This window comes from Saimiri boliviensis, chromosome 14 (genome assembly GCF_048565385.1).
Source record: "Saimiri boliviensis isolate mSaiBol1 chromosome 14, mSaiBol1.pri, whole genome shotgun sequence".
Classification (NCBI taxonomy): Eukaryota; Metazoa; Chordata; class Mammalia; order Primates; family Cebidae; genus Saimiri; species Saimiri boliviensis.
The window spans coordinates 35,683,552-35,699,968 of record NC_133462.1 but is presented as its reverse complement, the minus strand read 5'-3'; the positions used below and the strand labels follow the sequence as shown (position 1 = coordinate 35,699,968).

Genomic DNA, 16,417 nt, shown 5'->3' with positions numbered 1-16,417 from the left:
TTTTTTAGTAGAGACAATATCTTGCTATGTTCCCCAGGCTGGTCTTGAACTTCTGGGCTCAAGCGATCCTCCCACTTTGGCCTCCCAAAATGCTGGGATTACAGGCATGAGCCACCAAGCCTGGGCTATGGTTTGCAATTGAAAGAAAGTGATCAAAGAAGTTCTCTCTGAGATGACACTCGGAGCGAGGGAGGCAGCCATGCAAATATGTGGTGGAGGTGGGGTGGGGAGACGTCCAGACAAAGGGAAGAGTAAGTTCGAAGGCCTCGAGGTGGGAACGTGCTTTCTGTGTTCAGGGAACAGCAAAGTGGCCTGGGTAGTATCTGGGAACAGGGTTAGCGAAGAGGAGACAGAAGAGGTTGGGGAGATGGTGGGGAGGTTAGGGAGGTGGTGGAGCTGATCGTGGGCCACTGGGGGATGAGATAAGAGCATCAGAGAGCTGATGGCAGAGGAAAGACAGCACCATGGGGTCCCCTGATTGACCGACCAAGGCGCCTATTTCCAGAGCTCATACACGTAAGACTTGTGGTCTCTCCTGACACATAAGCTGCCTCCACTGGGGCCAGGAAGAAAGCGAAGCTTCAGCACAATGGACAGCGCCACCACCCAAACCAGCGGGCCGTCCGCGCACCTGATGCGGAGTGCGGGCCAAGAATGGGAAAGGCAGGGGAAGAATCAGTCCCGCTCAGGAGGGTGTTGATAGCAGTCCTGGCCTTGCACCGACTCCCATAGCGATACAGATATCTTACGTAGACAGCACAGGCTGGCTTGTACTTGCTTATTCGAAAGCCTTCTCGGCCGGGCGCGGTGGCTCATGCCTGTAATCCCAGCACTCTGGGAGGCCAAACTGGGCGGATTACATGAGGTCGGGGGTTCGAGACCAGCCTGGCTAACCTGGTAAAACCCCGTTCCTACTAAAAATACAAAAAATTAGACGGATGTGGTGGCGCACGCCTATAATCACAGCTACTCAGGAGGCTGAGGCAGGAGAATCGCTTGAACCAGGTGGCAGAGGTTGCAGTGAGCTGAGCTCGCATCATCGCACTCCATCATGGGCAACAAGAGGGAAACTCTCAAAAAAAAGAAAAGAAAGGCTTCTAGGCAGGGCGCTGTGGCTCACACCTGTAATCTCAACACTATGGGAGGTCAAGGTAGGAGGATTGCTTGAACCCAGGAGTTTAAGATCAGCCTGGGCAATGTAGCAAGAACCCCGTCTTTAAAATATAAAACGTTTAGGCTGGGCATGGTGGCTCACGCCTGTAATCCAAGCATTTAGGGAGGCCAAGGCAGGAGGATCACCTGAAGTCAGGAGTTCAAGACCAGCCTGTCAGCATGGTGAAACCCCATCTCTATTAAAAATACAAAATAAAATTAGCTGGGCGTGATGGCGTGTGCCTGTAATCTCAGCTACTCAGGAGGCTGAGACAGGAGAATCACTTGAAACTGGGAGGCAGAGGTTGCAGTGAGCCAAGACTGTACTGCTGCACTCCAGCCTGGGCAGAAACCACACAACAACAACGACAAAAACAGAATCAGTTAGAGTGAAATATGGACAAATTGGGGCAGGTGGACAGGGAAATCCTGAGTAGATATTTGACCAAAGACCTAAATAGAGTGGAGAAAAAAAGAGCCAGAGGGATATCTGGAAGCTAACTGCTGTGCATACCAGAACTTCAAGTTCGAAGGACTTGCAGTGAGGCAGTGTTCGGCATGCTCCCACGTGTGTGACTGTGCCGGGCTCTGTGATGTGGGTGTCACTACTGAGTATCTGTGCGTTTGTTGTTGTTGTTGTTTGTTTTTTTCTGAGATGGAGTCTTGCTCTTGTTGCCCAGGCTGGAGTGCAGTGGCACAATCTCAGCTCACTGCAACCTCTGCCTCCTGGGTTTAAGCGATTCTCCTGCCTCAGCCTCCCGAGTAGCCAGGATTACAGGCATCCGCTTCCACATCTGGCTATTTTTTGTATTTTTTAGTAGAGATGGGGTATCACCATCTTGCCCAGGCTGGTCTTGAGCTCCTGTTGAGATAGGGTTTCGCTCTGTTACCCAGGCTGGAGTGCAGTGGCACAATCATGGCTCACTGCACCTTTGACTTCCTTGGGCTCAAGCAATCCTTGCACCTCAGCCTCCCGAGTAACTGGGACTACAGGTGCATGCCATCAAACCTGGCTAATTTTTAAGTCTTTTGTAGAGATGGGGTCTCACTACATTGCCCAGGCTGGTCTTGAACTCTTGGTCTCAAGCAATACTCCTGCCTTGACCTCCCAAAGCATTGGGATTACAGACATGAGCCACCATACCCGGCCTGTTTGTGCATTTGGAGTGTTGCCATGTGAGGTGATTCATGGGTTGTATATCTGGGGACTGAGGTGGTGTGTCTGACAGCGCACTGTGTGCCTGTGTATGTATGTGTGTGTGTGTTTGTGTGTAGTGGCAATGGCATAGTTGTGTGTGTGAGCAGGAGAAAGGGTGTGGCGGATGAATGTGTGATAGTTTGTATGGGATGCTTTGTGTCAGGATAGGGCAAGGTTGGAGCATGTGGGTGATGGGGATTCCGAAAGTAGAATATATTCAGAGATGCCATGGTGTGTGTGTGTGTGTGTGTGTGTGTGTGTGTGTAGAGGGGTGTGAGGGTGCCCAGCTGTGTGAGTGGGTGTGTCGGGGGATGTCGTGGAGCTGTTTTCTGGTCCCAGAGGGAGAGAGAAAGCCCAGGAAATCTCACTTTCTCCCTGCCCCTGGGTCTCCAGGCAACAGCACCACTTTGAAGTTACCAGGAGACAAGGTTGCCAGGGCAACACAGGCGTGAGTGGCAGCTCTGGGGCAAAGTCTGGGTGAGAAGATCCAGCCAGGGATCACGATCATTCACTTTGTTCCTCCCTTTCTCCCCGTTTCTCATCAATCCCACCTCCCTTCCTTCATTGATTTAACGACTATGTATTTGAGAACCTACAAATGTGCTAGGTGCTATTCTGGGTACTGGAGAGACAGAAGTGAACAAGATCAACAGTGTCCCTGCTGTATCTCTCCCTCAGTCTTCCAGCTCCTGTCTCTTTGTCTCTCCTGCCCTCTTCTTTGGCCTGCGGTTCTGCCTTTCCCCCGTACCACAAGGAAGGCCCCACAAAACCCCTTAGACAGGGAGGAAGTAAGTTGAGAGTCCTCATTTCACAGACTTTCAGGTATGGCTGCTGATGTTTTGCACCCGAGTGTCCCTGAGCCCGTGTCCCCCGATACACACTCCTGCCCATACTCAGGTGCACAGAAAAGACAAGCACACAGCTCATTCCCCTCTCCAACTCTCCGCTGTCATTGGATGGCATCAGCAAAACCACACACAGATACATGCCAATCACAATATTCCTCTGAGATATCCTAAGCCCTATTTTACAGGAGAGCAAACTGAGGCTAGGAGACTTTAAATAATATGTCAATCATTACGGTCTACTCCTCCAACTCTCAACGCTTATATTTGTCTGACTAGCTGACAATAATAGTGTTCGTGCTGCTTTCCCCAGCAGCCTCCCGCAGGGAAGGGTCATATTTCCCTCGAAAGCACCCCTATTCCTCAGCACTGGGTTCTAACCATTTGCCCATTCACCCGGGGCGGAGCTAGCCAAGGTCAATCGAGTTTTGATGGACAGACTCCTAGACCAATAGACAAACGAAGTGAACTATAACCGATGCGGTCTCGGCTTGGGCGGGACTAAGGCTGGGAACGCGCCACCAATTGGACAGACTACGCGGCGAATGGCGGAGACGCTGAAGCGGGTGCTAAGCAGGGGCGGCGCGGCCTGGTCCAGGGAGGAGAACAACCCTGCCGCCGGACCGCCTTTGCTGCTGCTCGGCGCACCAGGATCTGGAAAAACAACGCTGCTATTTGCAGCGGCCCTAGAGGCGGCGGGCGAGGGCCAAGGCCCAGTCCTCTTCCTGACACGGAGACCTTTTCAAAGCCTACCTCGCGGGACCGGAACGGCTCTGGACCCCATGCGACTCCAAGTAACCGTGGGGGTGGGAGCTGAGGCGTTCTAGCCAATGGTGGAGTCGATCCGGGACGTTTAGTGACAGATAGACAAGCCAATGGAGGAGACGGTGGAAAGGCGGGCCAGGGCAGACATGATGGGGCGGAGTCAAGCATGCGTAAGGGAGGTGGGACCATGGGGAGTTTAAGGTTGAGGGGCGGAGCTAAGCCTGGGTTCATCCTGTACCAGAGTTGGTTCCTGCTGGGGTCAAGGATGTGCTCGGACCGAGTATGCTGGGAGGCGGTTTTCCGTGGAAAAACTGCCCTAGAGATTTGGCCAAAACCAAACAAAATTGTCTTGCCCTCAACTAATACTCGGCAGTGATGAATGCTGGAAAAAGGGGCGAATACAAGAATATTTAACCGCTCTGAACTGGTTCATCCTGGAGGCAAGGAAAAGCACAATGTAAGGAGGCAGGATTACTCTTGCGGGGAGTCTGGCTTCCTGTGCTGAATCTGGCCCTTTCCTTCTGTTTCTCCTTCTAGAAGATCCGCTTCCAGTACCCACCCTCAACCCGAGAACTTTTCTGGCTCCTGTCCTCTGCCCATGAGGCCCCGGGGCCAGCCCCCTCCCTTCTGCTGCTAGATGGCCTAGAAGAGTACCTAGCAGAAGACCCGGAGCCCCAGAAAGCCGCCTACCTCACTGCCTTACTTCTAGACACAGCTGCCCACTTCAGCCACCGGCTTGGGCTTGGCCGGGACTGTGGGCTCATGGTAGCCCTCCAGACCCAGGAGGAGGCAGATAGTGGAGACTTCCTGCACCTGGCACTGCTCCAGCGGTATTTTCCTGCCCAGTGCTGGTTGCAGCCAGATGCACCAGGTCCAGGAGAGCATGGCCTCCGAGCCTGCCTGGAGCCAGGGGGACTGGGCCCCAGAACGGAGTGGTGGGTGACTTTCCGATCAGATGGAGAAATGATGATTGCTCCGTGGCCCACCCAGGCTGGTGACCCCAGCTCAGGCAAGGGTTCAAGCTCTGCAGGCCAGCCCTGAGCTTTGGTGGGTGACCACGTTTCTCTGCTTCAGTTTCTCATGGCCATGTGCAGATCCAAAAACCTAAAGAATGTAAAATGCTTTTTCTCTTTTAAAAATAGAGCACTATCTTTTATGTATTGCACCCAATCAATATATTGTTTAGTTTTGTTACTTTATGAAAAGAGTTTCAGACTGGGTGCGGTGGCTCATGCCTGTAATCCCAGCACTTTAGGAGGCTGAGGCAGGAGAATCATTTGAACCCATGTGTTTGAAACAAACATGATGAGGCCTCATCTCTATAAAAAATTTAAAAATCAGCCAGGTGCGGTGGCTCACACCTGTAATCCCAGCACTTTGGGAGGCCGAGGTAGGCAGATTACCTGAGGTCAAGAGCTCAAGACTAGCCTGGCTAACATGGCGAAACCCATCTCTACTAAAAATACAGAAAATTAGCTGGGTGTGTTGGTGCGCGCCTATAGTCCCAGCTACTCGGGAGGCTGAGGCAGAAGAACTGTTTCAACCTGGGAGCCCGAGGTTGCAGTGAGCTGAGATCATGCCACTGCACTCCAGCCTGCGCGACAAAGCAAGACTCCGTCTAAAAATAAATCAGTCAGGCACCAGGCACAATGTCACGCCTGTAATCCCAGCACTATGGGAGGCCGTGGCAGGCGGATCACCTGCGGTCAGGAGTTTGAGACCAGTGTGGCCAACATGATGAACCCCTGTCTCTACTAAAAATACAAAAATTAGCCATACATGGTGGCAGCTGCCTGTAATCCCAGCTATTCTGGAGGCTGAGACAAGAGAATCACTTGAACCTGGGAAGTGGAGGTTGCAGTGAGCCGAGATTGAGCCACTGCGCTCCAGTTTGGGTGACACAGACGAGATTCCGCCTAAAAAAAAAAAAAAAAGTTCAGCCAGGCTTAGTGGTGCATGCCAGTAGTCCTAGCTACTTGAAAAGCTGAGGCAGAAGGATCGCCTGAGCCCAAGAAGTCGAGGATGCAGTGAACTATGCTTGAGCCACCGGGCTTCAGCCTATGCAACAGAGACCCTGTCTCAGAAGAAGAAGAAGAAAAAAAAAACTCCCATTGAGTTACTTGTTGACACCAAGTGTCATCAGAGTACATGGCCTGATTCAGAATTATTGTTATTATTATTAATGGCAGAGACTAGCTAGAGGCCCCTTAAATAGCTTTGCTCTTCCTGGGTGTAAAACTAAACTACATTTCCCAGCCTTTCATGTGATTGTGGTCATGTGACTGTTTCCAGCCAATGAGGTGGGAGAAGAGGAAGACCATTTTCAGGTCAGATCCCTTAAATGGCCCATGGAAGGTCATTGCTGCCCTTTCTCTTCCCTTGCTGACTGTCAGAATGTAGAATAGGGTATCCATCTAAATACCCTAAGAGAAGGTAGAGCTACAGACCAAAAGTCTGAACCTCTGACTCATCCCATGGTTGGCTGCCAATTTGAGCTGAGTTAGGAGAGAGAAATCATTTAATGTGGTAAGCCACTAAGATTTAGGAGCTGTTTAACATACTGTTTTATTAATATTATGATTAGTATTCAGATTGCAGGTCCAGAACTTCAGAATAAGCTCAAGAACTTTAACTTCTACTCCTATGGCCTATGCCCAGGGGAAATGGGGTGTACAGGGTGTTTGTAGAAATCATGGTAGAAAAACTTACATACATATGTATATATAGATAGATAGATAGATTTAAAAAAAAACTATACATATTTAAAAATACTGCAGCTGGGCACAGTGGCTCATGCTTGTAATCCCAGCACTTTGGTAGGCCGAGGCGGGTTGATCCCAAGGTCAGGAGTTCAAGACCAGCCTGGCCAAGATGGCGAAACCTTGTCTCTACTAAAAATAAAATGTAGCTAGGACTACTGGCATTAGTCAGGCATGGTAGGAGGCACCTGTAATCCCAGCTCGAGAGGCTGACACAGGAGAATCACTTGACCCGGGAGTCAGAGGTAGTAGTGAGCTGAGATTTCGCCACTGCACTCCAGCCTGGGAGACAGAGTAAGACTCTGTATCAAAAAAATAAAATACAATGAAAATACTGCAAGGTTGTGATTTCCTGAGCAGGATGGGCCGGGCAGACAAAATCAGCAATGCCCCTACTCTTGAGAGAGGTCTTGCTATCCCTGTTCAGTAAGTCTTGGGTCTGCACTGGTTCTCTGGATCATAGTGGATCCCCGAGCATCTGCAGGCTGGTGTCCTAAGAGCACGTCACATAGCTGGGGGGCAGAGACTCAGAGGCTGGGATGAGGCTGTTCTCATAAGGGTTGGAGGAGGGGCCATCGGATGAGCCCCCTTGAGCTCCCTGGGAGTCCCCTGAGCTGTAGTCAGTTGAGATGCCAGAATCAGATACCACAAGGTAGAGGTACTTTAGGTGGGGTGGGGTAGGGGGCAGCTCAAGGCACAGTTCCCATGGACGCAAGAGCTGGGAGCTGGGGTCCAGGATGGTGTACTCAAAACTGGCAGCAGAAGCTCCCTCTGGGCTGGGCTTCAAGGCTAAAGCGGATGTGCAGGAGGATGCTTCTGAGCCTTCATCCATGGCCACTATATCCATGCTGCTATCAGGCCGTGGGAGGTCCTCACTGGGAGGACTCTGGGGCAGCAACCACTTGTCCAGCACCAGATAGGTATCCTGGGCATGCTCACTGCCCACTGGCTCCAGCTGGGGGCCCTCATCATCTGTCCCTGGCTCCACTGGCTGCATGGTCTCCCAGCAGCACTCGGAGAGGACTTCCAGGGAGACAGGTGGGTCCTCTGTGAAGGGAGTGCAGGGGCTCCACCACAGACAGCCGTCATTCTGGTACAGCCACAGCTGAAGAAATAGCACCAACCTGCTCAGAGAGGCCTGCAGTTTGGCTGCAAGAAGCAGGGAAGCCCAGGCACTGAGGGGACAGCCAGGCCACCTACCTGGAAATTACCCTTGTGGGTGGTAAAGAGGCCTTCAAACTCGCTCTCTGGGCTTGGGATGCCAGGCCAGATCTTCTGCTTCAAAGCCCTGTTCAAGCCAAAGAAATAGTTACATGATATGACTCACTGAATACTCACCAATACCCCCTCCACTCCCAATCATAGGGGCACAGATACTCCCGGTCTTTGTGATGACAATGGAGGCAGAGGAGTGTATCAGGGCTGGGGGACATCAGTTTTGACTAAATCATCAGCAAGGCCCTACAAAAGGGTAACTGGAACAGGGTATTGAAGGGTTCATAGGATACATCATTCTCCCTTTAATCCTGGCCATGGCCAGGTGCAATGGCTTATACTTGTAATCCCAGCACTTTGGGAAGTTGAGGCCGAAGGATCACTTAAACCCAGGAGTTCAAGACCAGCCTGGGAAACATAGTGAGACCCGATCTCTAAAATAAATAAATAAACTAAAACCCTGGCCCAGACTTTTCCAGGAGGTCCACGATGTCACTTTGTCGATAAATATTATGTTACCTTCTGGGATAAATAAGAGAAGGCATTTAGAATAAAATCCAAGGGGGGCGGGGTGGCTCATGCCTGTAATCCCAGCACTTTGGGTGGCCGATGTGGGCGAATCACCAGAGGTCAGGAGTTCAAGACCAGCCTAGCCAACATGGTGAAACCCCCCATCTCTACTAAAACTACAAAATTAGCCAAGCATGCATGCCTGTAATTCCAGCCACTCAGGTGGTTGAGGCAGGAGAATCACTTGGACCTGGGAGGCAGAGGTTGCAGTGAACTGAGACTGAGGCATTACACTCCAGTCCAGCCTGGGCAACAAGAGCAAAACTCCATGTCAAAAAAAAAAAAAAAAAAAAAAAAAAAAAAAAAAAGGCTAGGCTCGGTGGCTCACACCTGTAATCCCAGCACTTTGGGAGGCCAAGGTGGGTGGATCATGAAGTCAGGAGATTGAGACCATCCTGGCCAATGTGGTGAAACCCCATCTCTACTAAAAATACAAAAAAATTAGCTGGGCATGGTGGCGTATGCCTGTAGTCCCAGCTACTCAGGAGGCTGAGGCAGGAGAATTGCTTGAACCCGGGAGGTGGAGATTGCAGTGAGCCGAGATGGCACCACTGCACTACAGCCTGGGTGACCGTGCAAGACTTTGTCTCAAAAAAAAAAAAAAAAAATCCAAACTCCTCCCTGCAACCCTGCAGAAGGCCTTGTATGATATGACCGATGTCACCTCCCTCATCTCAACATCTGCCACACCCCCTTACATACTGTTCCAGCCACATGTCAATTCTCAAAGCTGGCTCAATGTCCAATCTCATTCCCACCTCAGGGACTTTGCCCTTGCTGTTTTTCCTCCACACTTTTCAAGCCGCTGCTTCCTTCCAACCTTCAGATTTCCGCTCTGATGTTACCTCCTCCTGGAGGCCTTCCCTGACCATCCTGTCATGTCCCCACACCCTATTTGTTTCTGTGATATCACTCACACTCATTTCAATTTGTAATCAAATATTTTGGGTCCCTTGTTTGTTGACTGCGATCCACAAGGTCAGGGGCTTGTGGTCAGGGTCTGGCTTTTCCTCCATTCTCTCTCCAGTGCCTGGCACATGTTTGGCACTCAGTATGTATTTTCCAACCAAGTAAATAACCAGTTCCGTGAAAGACAAATAGAAGATTGCTTAGCGAGGCTGAGCGAGGTGGCTTATGCCTGTAATCTCAGCACTTTGGGAGGCCGATGTGGGTGGATCGCCTGAGGTCAGGAGTTCAAGACCAGCCTGGCTGACATGGTGAAACCCCGTCTCTATCAAGAATACAAAAATAAGCTGGGCGCGGTGGCTCAAGCCTGTAATCCCAGCACTTTGGGAGGCTGAGGCAGGTGGATCACAAGGTCGAGAGATCGAGACCATCCTGGTCAACATGGTGAAACCCGTCTCTACTAAAAATACAAAAAATTAGCTGGGCATGGTGGCACGTGCCTGTAATCCCAGCTACTCAGGAGGCTGAAGCAGGAGAATTGCTTGAACCCAGGAGGTGGAGGTTGCAGTGAGCCGAGATCGCGCCATTGCACTCCAGCCTGGGTAACAAGAGCGAAACTCTGTCTAAAAAAAAAAAAAAAAAAAGAATACAAAAATAAGCTGAGCGTGGTGGCAGGTGCCTGTAATCCCAGCTAGTCGGGAGGCTGAGACAGGAGAATCGCTTGAACCCGGGAGGCAGAGGTTACAGTGAGCCCAGATGGTGCCATTGCACTCTGGCCTAGGCGACAAGAGCAAAACTTCGTCTCAAAAAAACAAAACAAACAAACCAAAACAAACAAAAAAAAAAAACAAAAAGAAGACTGCTTAGCAGACAAGGCAAGAAGGGCATTCCAGCCAGAGGGAGCAGCATGGGCAAAAGCTTGCGGGTGTGAAACCACCTTATGTGCTTGGAATTACAAATACCTCAGAATGGCTGGTCTGATCGTAGTGTCTGAGGAGCTTGACCACAGGGGTGGGGAGGCATTCAGGGGCTTACATTCTTCCACTAAATCCATCTAGTTGATTTTACAAAGGTGACGACAATGGGGGTAGGAACTAGCAAAGGGACCCAAGAAATGGCAGCTCCTGACGTAGAAGGAAAACCAGGTGAAAGTCCCCAAGAGCAGAAAATGTTAACGAAGAGTCTGGGTCTAGTCTGGCATGCATCCCAGTCCTGCCATTGACGTGTCTCCTCACGTCACTACGTGACCTTGGGCAAGTGCGTGTCTCTCTCTGTGAGCCTAGGTTTCCATAGTGAAAGAAGATTGCTGGGTGGGGAGGAGTCTGGGCCAGGTGCCCGAATGGGGAGCTCACCGGCGGTGGGAGAGCAGGGCGAGCACTGTCAGCAGCACCAGGATGAGCACGAGGATGACGGAGAGCGTCAGGATGAGGGGGTCCAGGTCTGAGAGGCAGGGAGGAGGTCAGAGCGGAGGGCTCGCCCCGTGGTTCGCCTGCCTCCTCCTACACCCCCGTCTGGAGCCTCACCAGTAGGCGTCAGCAGCGACACAGGCTCGGACCAGGCGCTCCAGAAGCCGCCGAAGCTCGGCTCAGCCATACGCGCGCGTACAGCGAATGTGTAGCGTGTCAGGCGCCGCAGATTGCTCAGTACGCACTCGGTGCGGCCCTCCAAAATCTCCACCTGGGGGCGGGGCAGACAGAAAAGACCACATGGGGGCGGGCCCTGGTGGAACCGAGCCAATCAGCGAAAGACAAAACGGGGCCAAGTATTGCAATACGGCCAGTAAGAGTAGTGGGAGGAGCCCAAGAAAGCGAAGGGCCAGAGAGGTCTCCGATACCGAGGGCAGGACCCGAGCTATTTAATAACTGGGCTAGCGTGCGTAGAGAAAGCCGGGAGCTAAAGGGGTCTAGGGTTACCAGCAGGAGGGTGAGAGGGGTTGGGGTTTAGCAGAATTGCGAGGATATTAGGAAACGGGGAGTTTCTGTGGACCTGGAACGGTCTTCAGCGCCAGGGTAATAGGATGTGGGATGTCAGGGACGGGCGCGGGAGGGGACACCTTGGAGACTGGGCGCGACCTGGAGATGAGTGGCGGGGCCAGGCTGTAGTCAGTGGCGGTTTGGGGGCTGGGCCGTAGGGGTGGGCCTCACCCTCTGCGCGCTCCCTGCGCCACTGCCTGACGAGACGTCCACCTCGTAGCGGATGTGGTACGGCATGGGTGCCCCAGGCGGCGGGAGCCAGCGCAACACCACGTGGCCGCTCTCATCAGCCAGCCGCGCTGCCAGCTCCACGGGGGCATCCAGGAGCACTGCAGGCATGGGGGTTGGTCAGGTGGGTGACGACTGAGATCCCTCTCCTCCGACCACTTCTCCATTCCCAGAGCACTTACCTACTTCATTGACGTGGATGATACGGTGATATCGCAGAGCCCCGGAGGAGGCTACTGTGACGCGCAATTCTAGGGGCACGAAGCTCGACGTGTCGGCTCTAGGCAGCGAACACCAGAAGCGCACCACGCCTCGAGCCGTGGGAGTCTGGTGCAGGCGACACCGCTTCCATGGCTCATTGCTGTACGCCCAGGGACCCGGGAGAGAAGAGAACAAGTTGAAAGGGGGGACCGGGGAGTTTGTGTTGCCCCGCCTGTGGGAGGCCGTGTGTCTGTGTGTGAGACAAGGTCTTGATTTGTTGCCCAGGCTGGAGTGCAGTGGCGCGATCACTGCTCACTGCAACCTCAAATTCTGGGACTCAAGGCATCCTTCCACCTCAGCCTCCCAAGTAGTTGAGACCACAGGCATGCACCACCTCACCCGGCTAATTCATTTTTATGGTGCCGTGACTCGGATTTTTTTTTTTTTTTTTGAGACGGAGTTTTGCTCTTGTTTCCCAGGCTGGAGTGCAATGGCTCACTGCAACCTCCGCCTCCCGGGTTCAAGCCAGTCTTCTGCCTCACTCTCCCGATTAACTGGGATTATAGGCATGCGCCACCACACCTGGCTTATTTTGTATTTTTAGCAGAGACAAGGTCTGTCCATGTTGGTCTCGAATTCCAGACCTCAGGTGATCCGCCCGCCTAGGCCTCCCAAAGTGCTGGGATAACAAGCGTGAGTCACCGCGCCCAGCCTTTTTTTTTTTTTTTTTTTTTTTTTTTTTTATATGGGGATCTCGCTATGTTGCCCAGGCTAGTCTTGAACTCCTGGGCTCAAGCAATCCTCCTGCGTCGATCTTCCAAAGAGCTGGGATTACAGGCATGAGCCACTGCTGGCCTCCGTTTGGACAGTACCTCGAGGAGGCGTCCCAGCCCCGACGAAGCAACCCCTTCGCCTCGATTTGGAGGTGTTGTTATCCCAGCCTGATGTTTGGGGTCGCATTCCAGCAGTGATCGCGGGAGTGTTCGCGTCCCAGCCCATAGGGGGCATGCCAGCCTGGGACCCACAGGGCTCCCTCCAGTAACCCGACTGGAGGCGCCTTCGGGCCTCAAACAGCAGGCGACCTTCGAGGCTACGACTTACAGGGAGCTCTGCCCCACCCGCTCCCTCCGCCCGTGGAGGCGCCCTCGGGATCGGACTCACTCGAGCTGGTAGGAGAAGCTGTAGTTGTCCGGGCCCATCCCGGCGCTCGCCGCTTCCTCCCAGAAACACACTAAGTCCTCCAGCCGCTCGGTGAAGCACAGAAACTCTTCGGACCCGCGGGCCGCCAGCAAGGCCGCTGGGGAGGGGAAGCAAAGGGAAGGCATGGGGGTCTGAGCCCTGTCCTCGGGCGACAGCCCCCTCCTCTGCCCTCCAGCAGCCTGGGCGGACCTGATAAGAAAAAAGCCCCGCCCCGCCCTCTCCCTAAGTAGGGCCCCTGGAAGGGTCTGCAGAGGTGATGCCCCCCACTAATTCCCAGGCGCGCGTCGCTCGCCTTACTGTCCCCCGCCAACACCACTCCCGCACACCTGCCCATCCAGCGGCCAGCTGAGCTGCGAGCGGCGATCAAGACCTCGAGATCGGCGCTGCCAGCCCCGCCCTAGCCTAGGACGTGCGCGCGCCGGTGGGTGTGTGCGGAGAGGCGGGCCCCCTATCGGCCCCAGCAGGCTCCCCGCCGACCGATAGCGCCAACCGTGTCCCCCGCCTCCCTCCCTCCACCGTGCCGGGCAAGTGATCTGGCGCCCTCACGCAAACAGTGTTTACAGTAACCTGCGGCTCGGCCCCTCTAACTCAGACCCCGGCTTTGTCCTTCCTCCCCCCAAGGAAGGGTCGACTTTGTTCCCAACCCCCCAGGGACCTTAGCACCAAGCCTACCCCTTAAGATGTAGCATGTCCCAGACTCCCTGAAAAGGTAAAACGGGAACCTTAAGCCCACTCTGTCTCTCCCCCAGGAAGCGATCAGGAGTCTTGGATGCCGGCATGCCTCACCCCTGCTCCCATTCATCCAGGACGCAGTCTAAGGGTCCAGCTGCCAGCTTGGCCCCCAGGACCCGGTCTGGAAGTCCAGGAACAGGCATGTCCCCCAGGACCTAGGGTGAGAGTTCAGACCCCAGCGTGGTCCTGCAGGCTCCAGTGGTTGGTGGGGGGGCTCCACACACAGCTCCATCCTTACCTTTGTTGTCGAACTTGGAGTCCGGGAGGTTGGGCGGGGATGAACAGGCGGCCCCAGCAAGCAGGAGACAAAGGGAGCCGACCTGGGGCCACAGGGATGCCACGAGGTGGCCCATGATACCCTGCCACGGGAGCCCAGGGCTTCTGACTCTCCGTCTCCTGCCCCTAGCACAGTCCACAGCTGGGTCAGCAGCTGCCTCCACCGGACGCAGCTGACCAGGCCCTTCCCCACCAGGCGCCTCTAAGAGGCAGATCCCCCGAGGGGGCGGGGCCCGCAGTCAGCTTCGGCTGAGATAAGTGCCTGGCGGGAGGGGGCAGGGGCCCTCCCCGGGTCTGAGGCCGCTGGGGGCCGGGGAGGGAGTTGGGCTGGAACAGCTCGCGTTCTGGCGTCTTTTTTATTGCTATGTGGCCCTGGACAGGTGACTTACCTTATCTGAGCTTCAGACTTCTCGTCTGTAAAATCTAGCCTGGCACATAGCGAACATTCCAAAAAAAAATGTAAGCTACTGCTTTTATCGCGGAAATCAGCATCTTTTCCCAGCCTGGAAATAATCATTTTTATTTTCTTTCTCTCTCTTTGAGTCACGGTGTTGTCCTGTCACCCAGGCTGGAGAGCAGGGACACAATCATAGCTCATTGCAGCCTCTGGACTGAAGCAGTCTTGTCACAGCACCTGGGTAATTTTTAAAATTCTTTGTAGAGACAGGATCCCACTATGTTGTCCAGGCTGGTCTCGAACTCCTGCCCTTAAGCTATCCTTCAGCCTCAAGTATCACCAATGTGCTGGGATTACCAGCACGAGCCACTGAAGCTGACCAGTAATAACCCTAAAAACGATCAGCAGTTGAGTGTTTGCACAGTGCTAGACCGTGCTGCTGGAGTGTATGTGTAATATTTCATTTATGAATTTTTGGAAAATAAATTCACTGCATACATTTTTATTCTCTTGAGCTGGGCCCGTTGGCTCACACCAGTAATCCCAGCACTTTGGGAGGCTGAGGCAGGTGGATCACTTGAGGTCAGGAGTTCAAGACCAGCCTGGCCAACATAGTGAAATCCCATCTCTACTAAAAATGTAAAAATTAATCCAGTATGGTGGCACATGCCTGTAACCCAGCGGAAGGCTGAGGCAGAAGAATTGCCTGAATCTGGGAGGTGGAGGCTGTAGTGAGCGAAGACTGTGCCAGTGCACTCCAGCCTGGGTGACAGAGTAAGACTCTATTAAAAAAAAAAAAAAAAAAAAGGCCGGGCACGGTGGCTCAAGCCTGTAATCCCAGCACTTTGGGAGGCCGAGGCGGGTGGATCACGAGGTCAAGAGATCGAGACCATCCTGGTCAACATGGTGAAACCCCGTCTCTACTAAAAATACTAAAAATTAGCTGGGCATGGTGGCATGTGCCTGTAATCCCAGCTACTCAGGAGGCTGAGGCAGGAGAATTGCCTGAACCCAGGAGTTGGAGGTTGCGGTGAGCCGAGATCGTGCCATTGCACTCCAGCCTGGTCAACAAGAGCGAAACTCCGTCTCAAAAAAAAAAAAAAAAAAAAAAAAAAAAAAAAAATCCCTGCCTGGGCAACCGCAGTGACTCAGGCCAGTAATCCTAGCACTTTGGGAGGCTGAGTCGGGGGATCATTTGAGGTCAGGAGTTCAAGACAAGCCTGGCCAACACAGCAAAACCCATTTCAACTAAAAATACAAAAATTAAGGTCGAATGGGCCAGGCGTGGTGGCTCACGCCTGTAATCCAAGCACTTTGGAGGCCAAGGCAGGTGGATCACCTGAGGTAGGGAGTTCAAGACCAGCCTGACCAACATGGTGAAACCCCATCTTTAAAATAAATAAATAAATAAGGTTGGAAGTGGTGGCTCACGCCTGTAATCCCTGCAATTTGGGAGGCCTAGGCGGATGGATCATGAGGTAAAAAGATGGAGACCATCCTGGCCAACATGGTGAAACTCTGTCTCTACTAAAACACAGAATTAGTTGGGTGTGGTAACAGGTGCCTGTAGTCCCAGCTACTCTGGAGGCTGAAGAAGGAAATTGCTTGAACCCGGGAGGCAGGGGCTGCAGTGAGCCGAGATTGCACCACCGCACTCCCCAGGCAACAGAGACAGATGCTGTCTCAAAAAAAAAAAAAAATCCCTGCTTTCACGGAGTAGTAAAGGCAGCAAATCAATAACAAAACATCAAATACATGTCAGGTGACAATAAGCATACTGGCTGAAACAAAACCAAAACACCACCTGCTTAATAGCAATGGGGTGGCCCACATAGTGAAACCTGGTCTCTACTAAAAATATAAAAAACTAGCTGGGTGTGGTGGCACCCACCTGTAATCCCAGCTACTTGGGAGGCTGAGGCAGGAGAATCGAATGAGCCCAGCGGGAGGGGGCGGAGGTTGCAGTGAGCAGGGATCGCACCATTTCACTCTAGCCTGGG

The 16,417-nt window shown here is 53.0% G+C and overlaps 2 protein-coding genes across 2 annotated transcripts; one reads left to right on the top strand and one right to left on the bottom strand.

Annotated features, from left to right (window-relative positions):
- Positions 1-3,708: 3,708 nt before the first annotated feature.
- Positions 3,709-5,001, top strand: SWSAP1 (SWIM-type zinc finger 7 associated protein 1). The gene is made up of 2 exons (XM_010329519.3): positions 3,709-3,989; positions 4,498-5,001. Exons 1-2 carry the CDS (start codon positions 3,741-3,743, stop codon positions 4,999-5,001), a joined length of 753 nt encoding a protein of 250 aa, XP_010327821.1. The 5' UTR covers positions 3,709-3,740.
- A 2,211-nt stretch (positions 5,002-7,212) lies between these two features.
- On the bottom strand, positions 7,213-14,224 carry EPOR (erythropoietin receptor). The gene is made up of 8 exons (XM_003941778.3): positions 13,983-14,224; positions 12,974-13,109; positions 11,794-11,972; positions 11,555-11,712; positions 10,934-11,087; positions 10,763-10,850; positions 7,920-8,007; positions 7,213-7,824 (listed from the first exon to the last, which is right to left on the bottom strand). Exons 1-8 carry the CDS (start codon positions 14,095-14,097, stop codon positions 7,213-7,215), a joined length of 1,530 nt encoding a protein of 509 aa, XP_003941827.1. The 5' UTR covers positions 14,098-14,224.
- Positions 14,225-16,417: the final 2,193 nt, after the last annotated feature.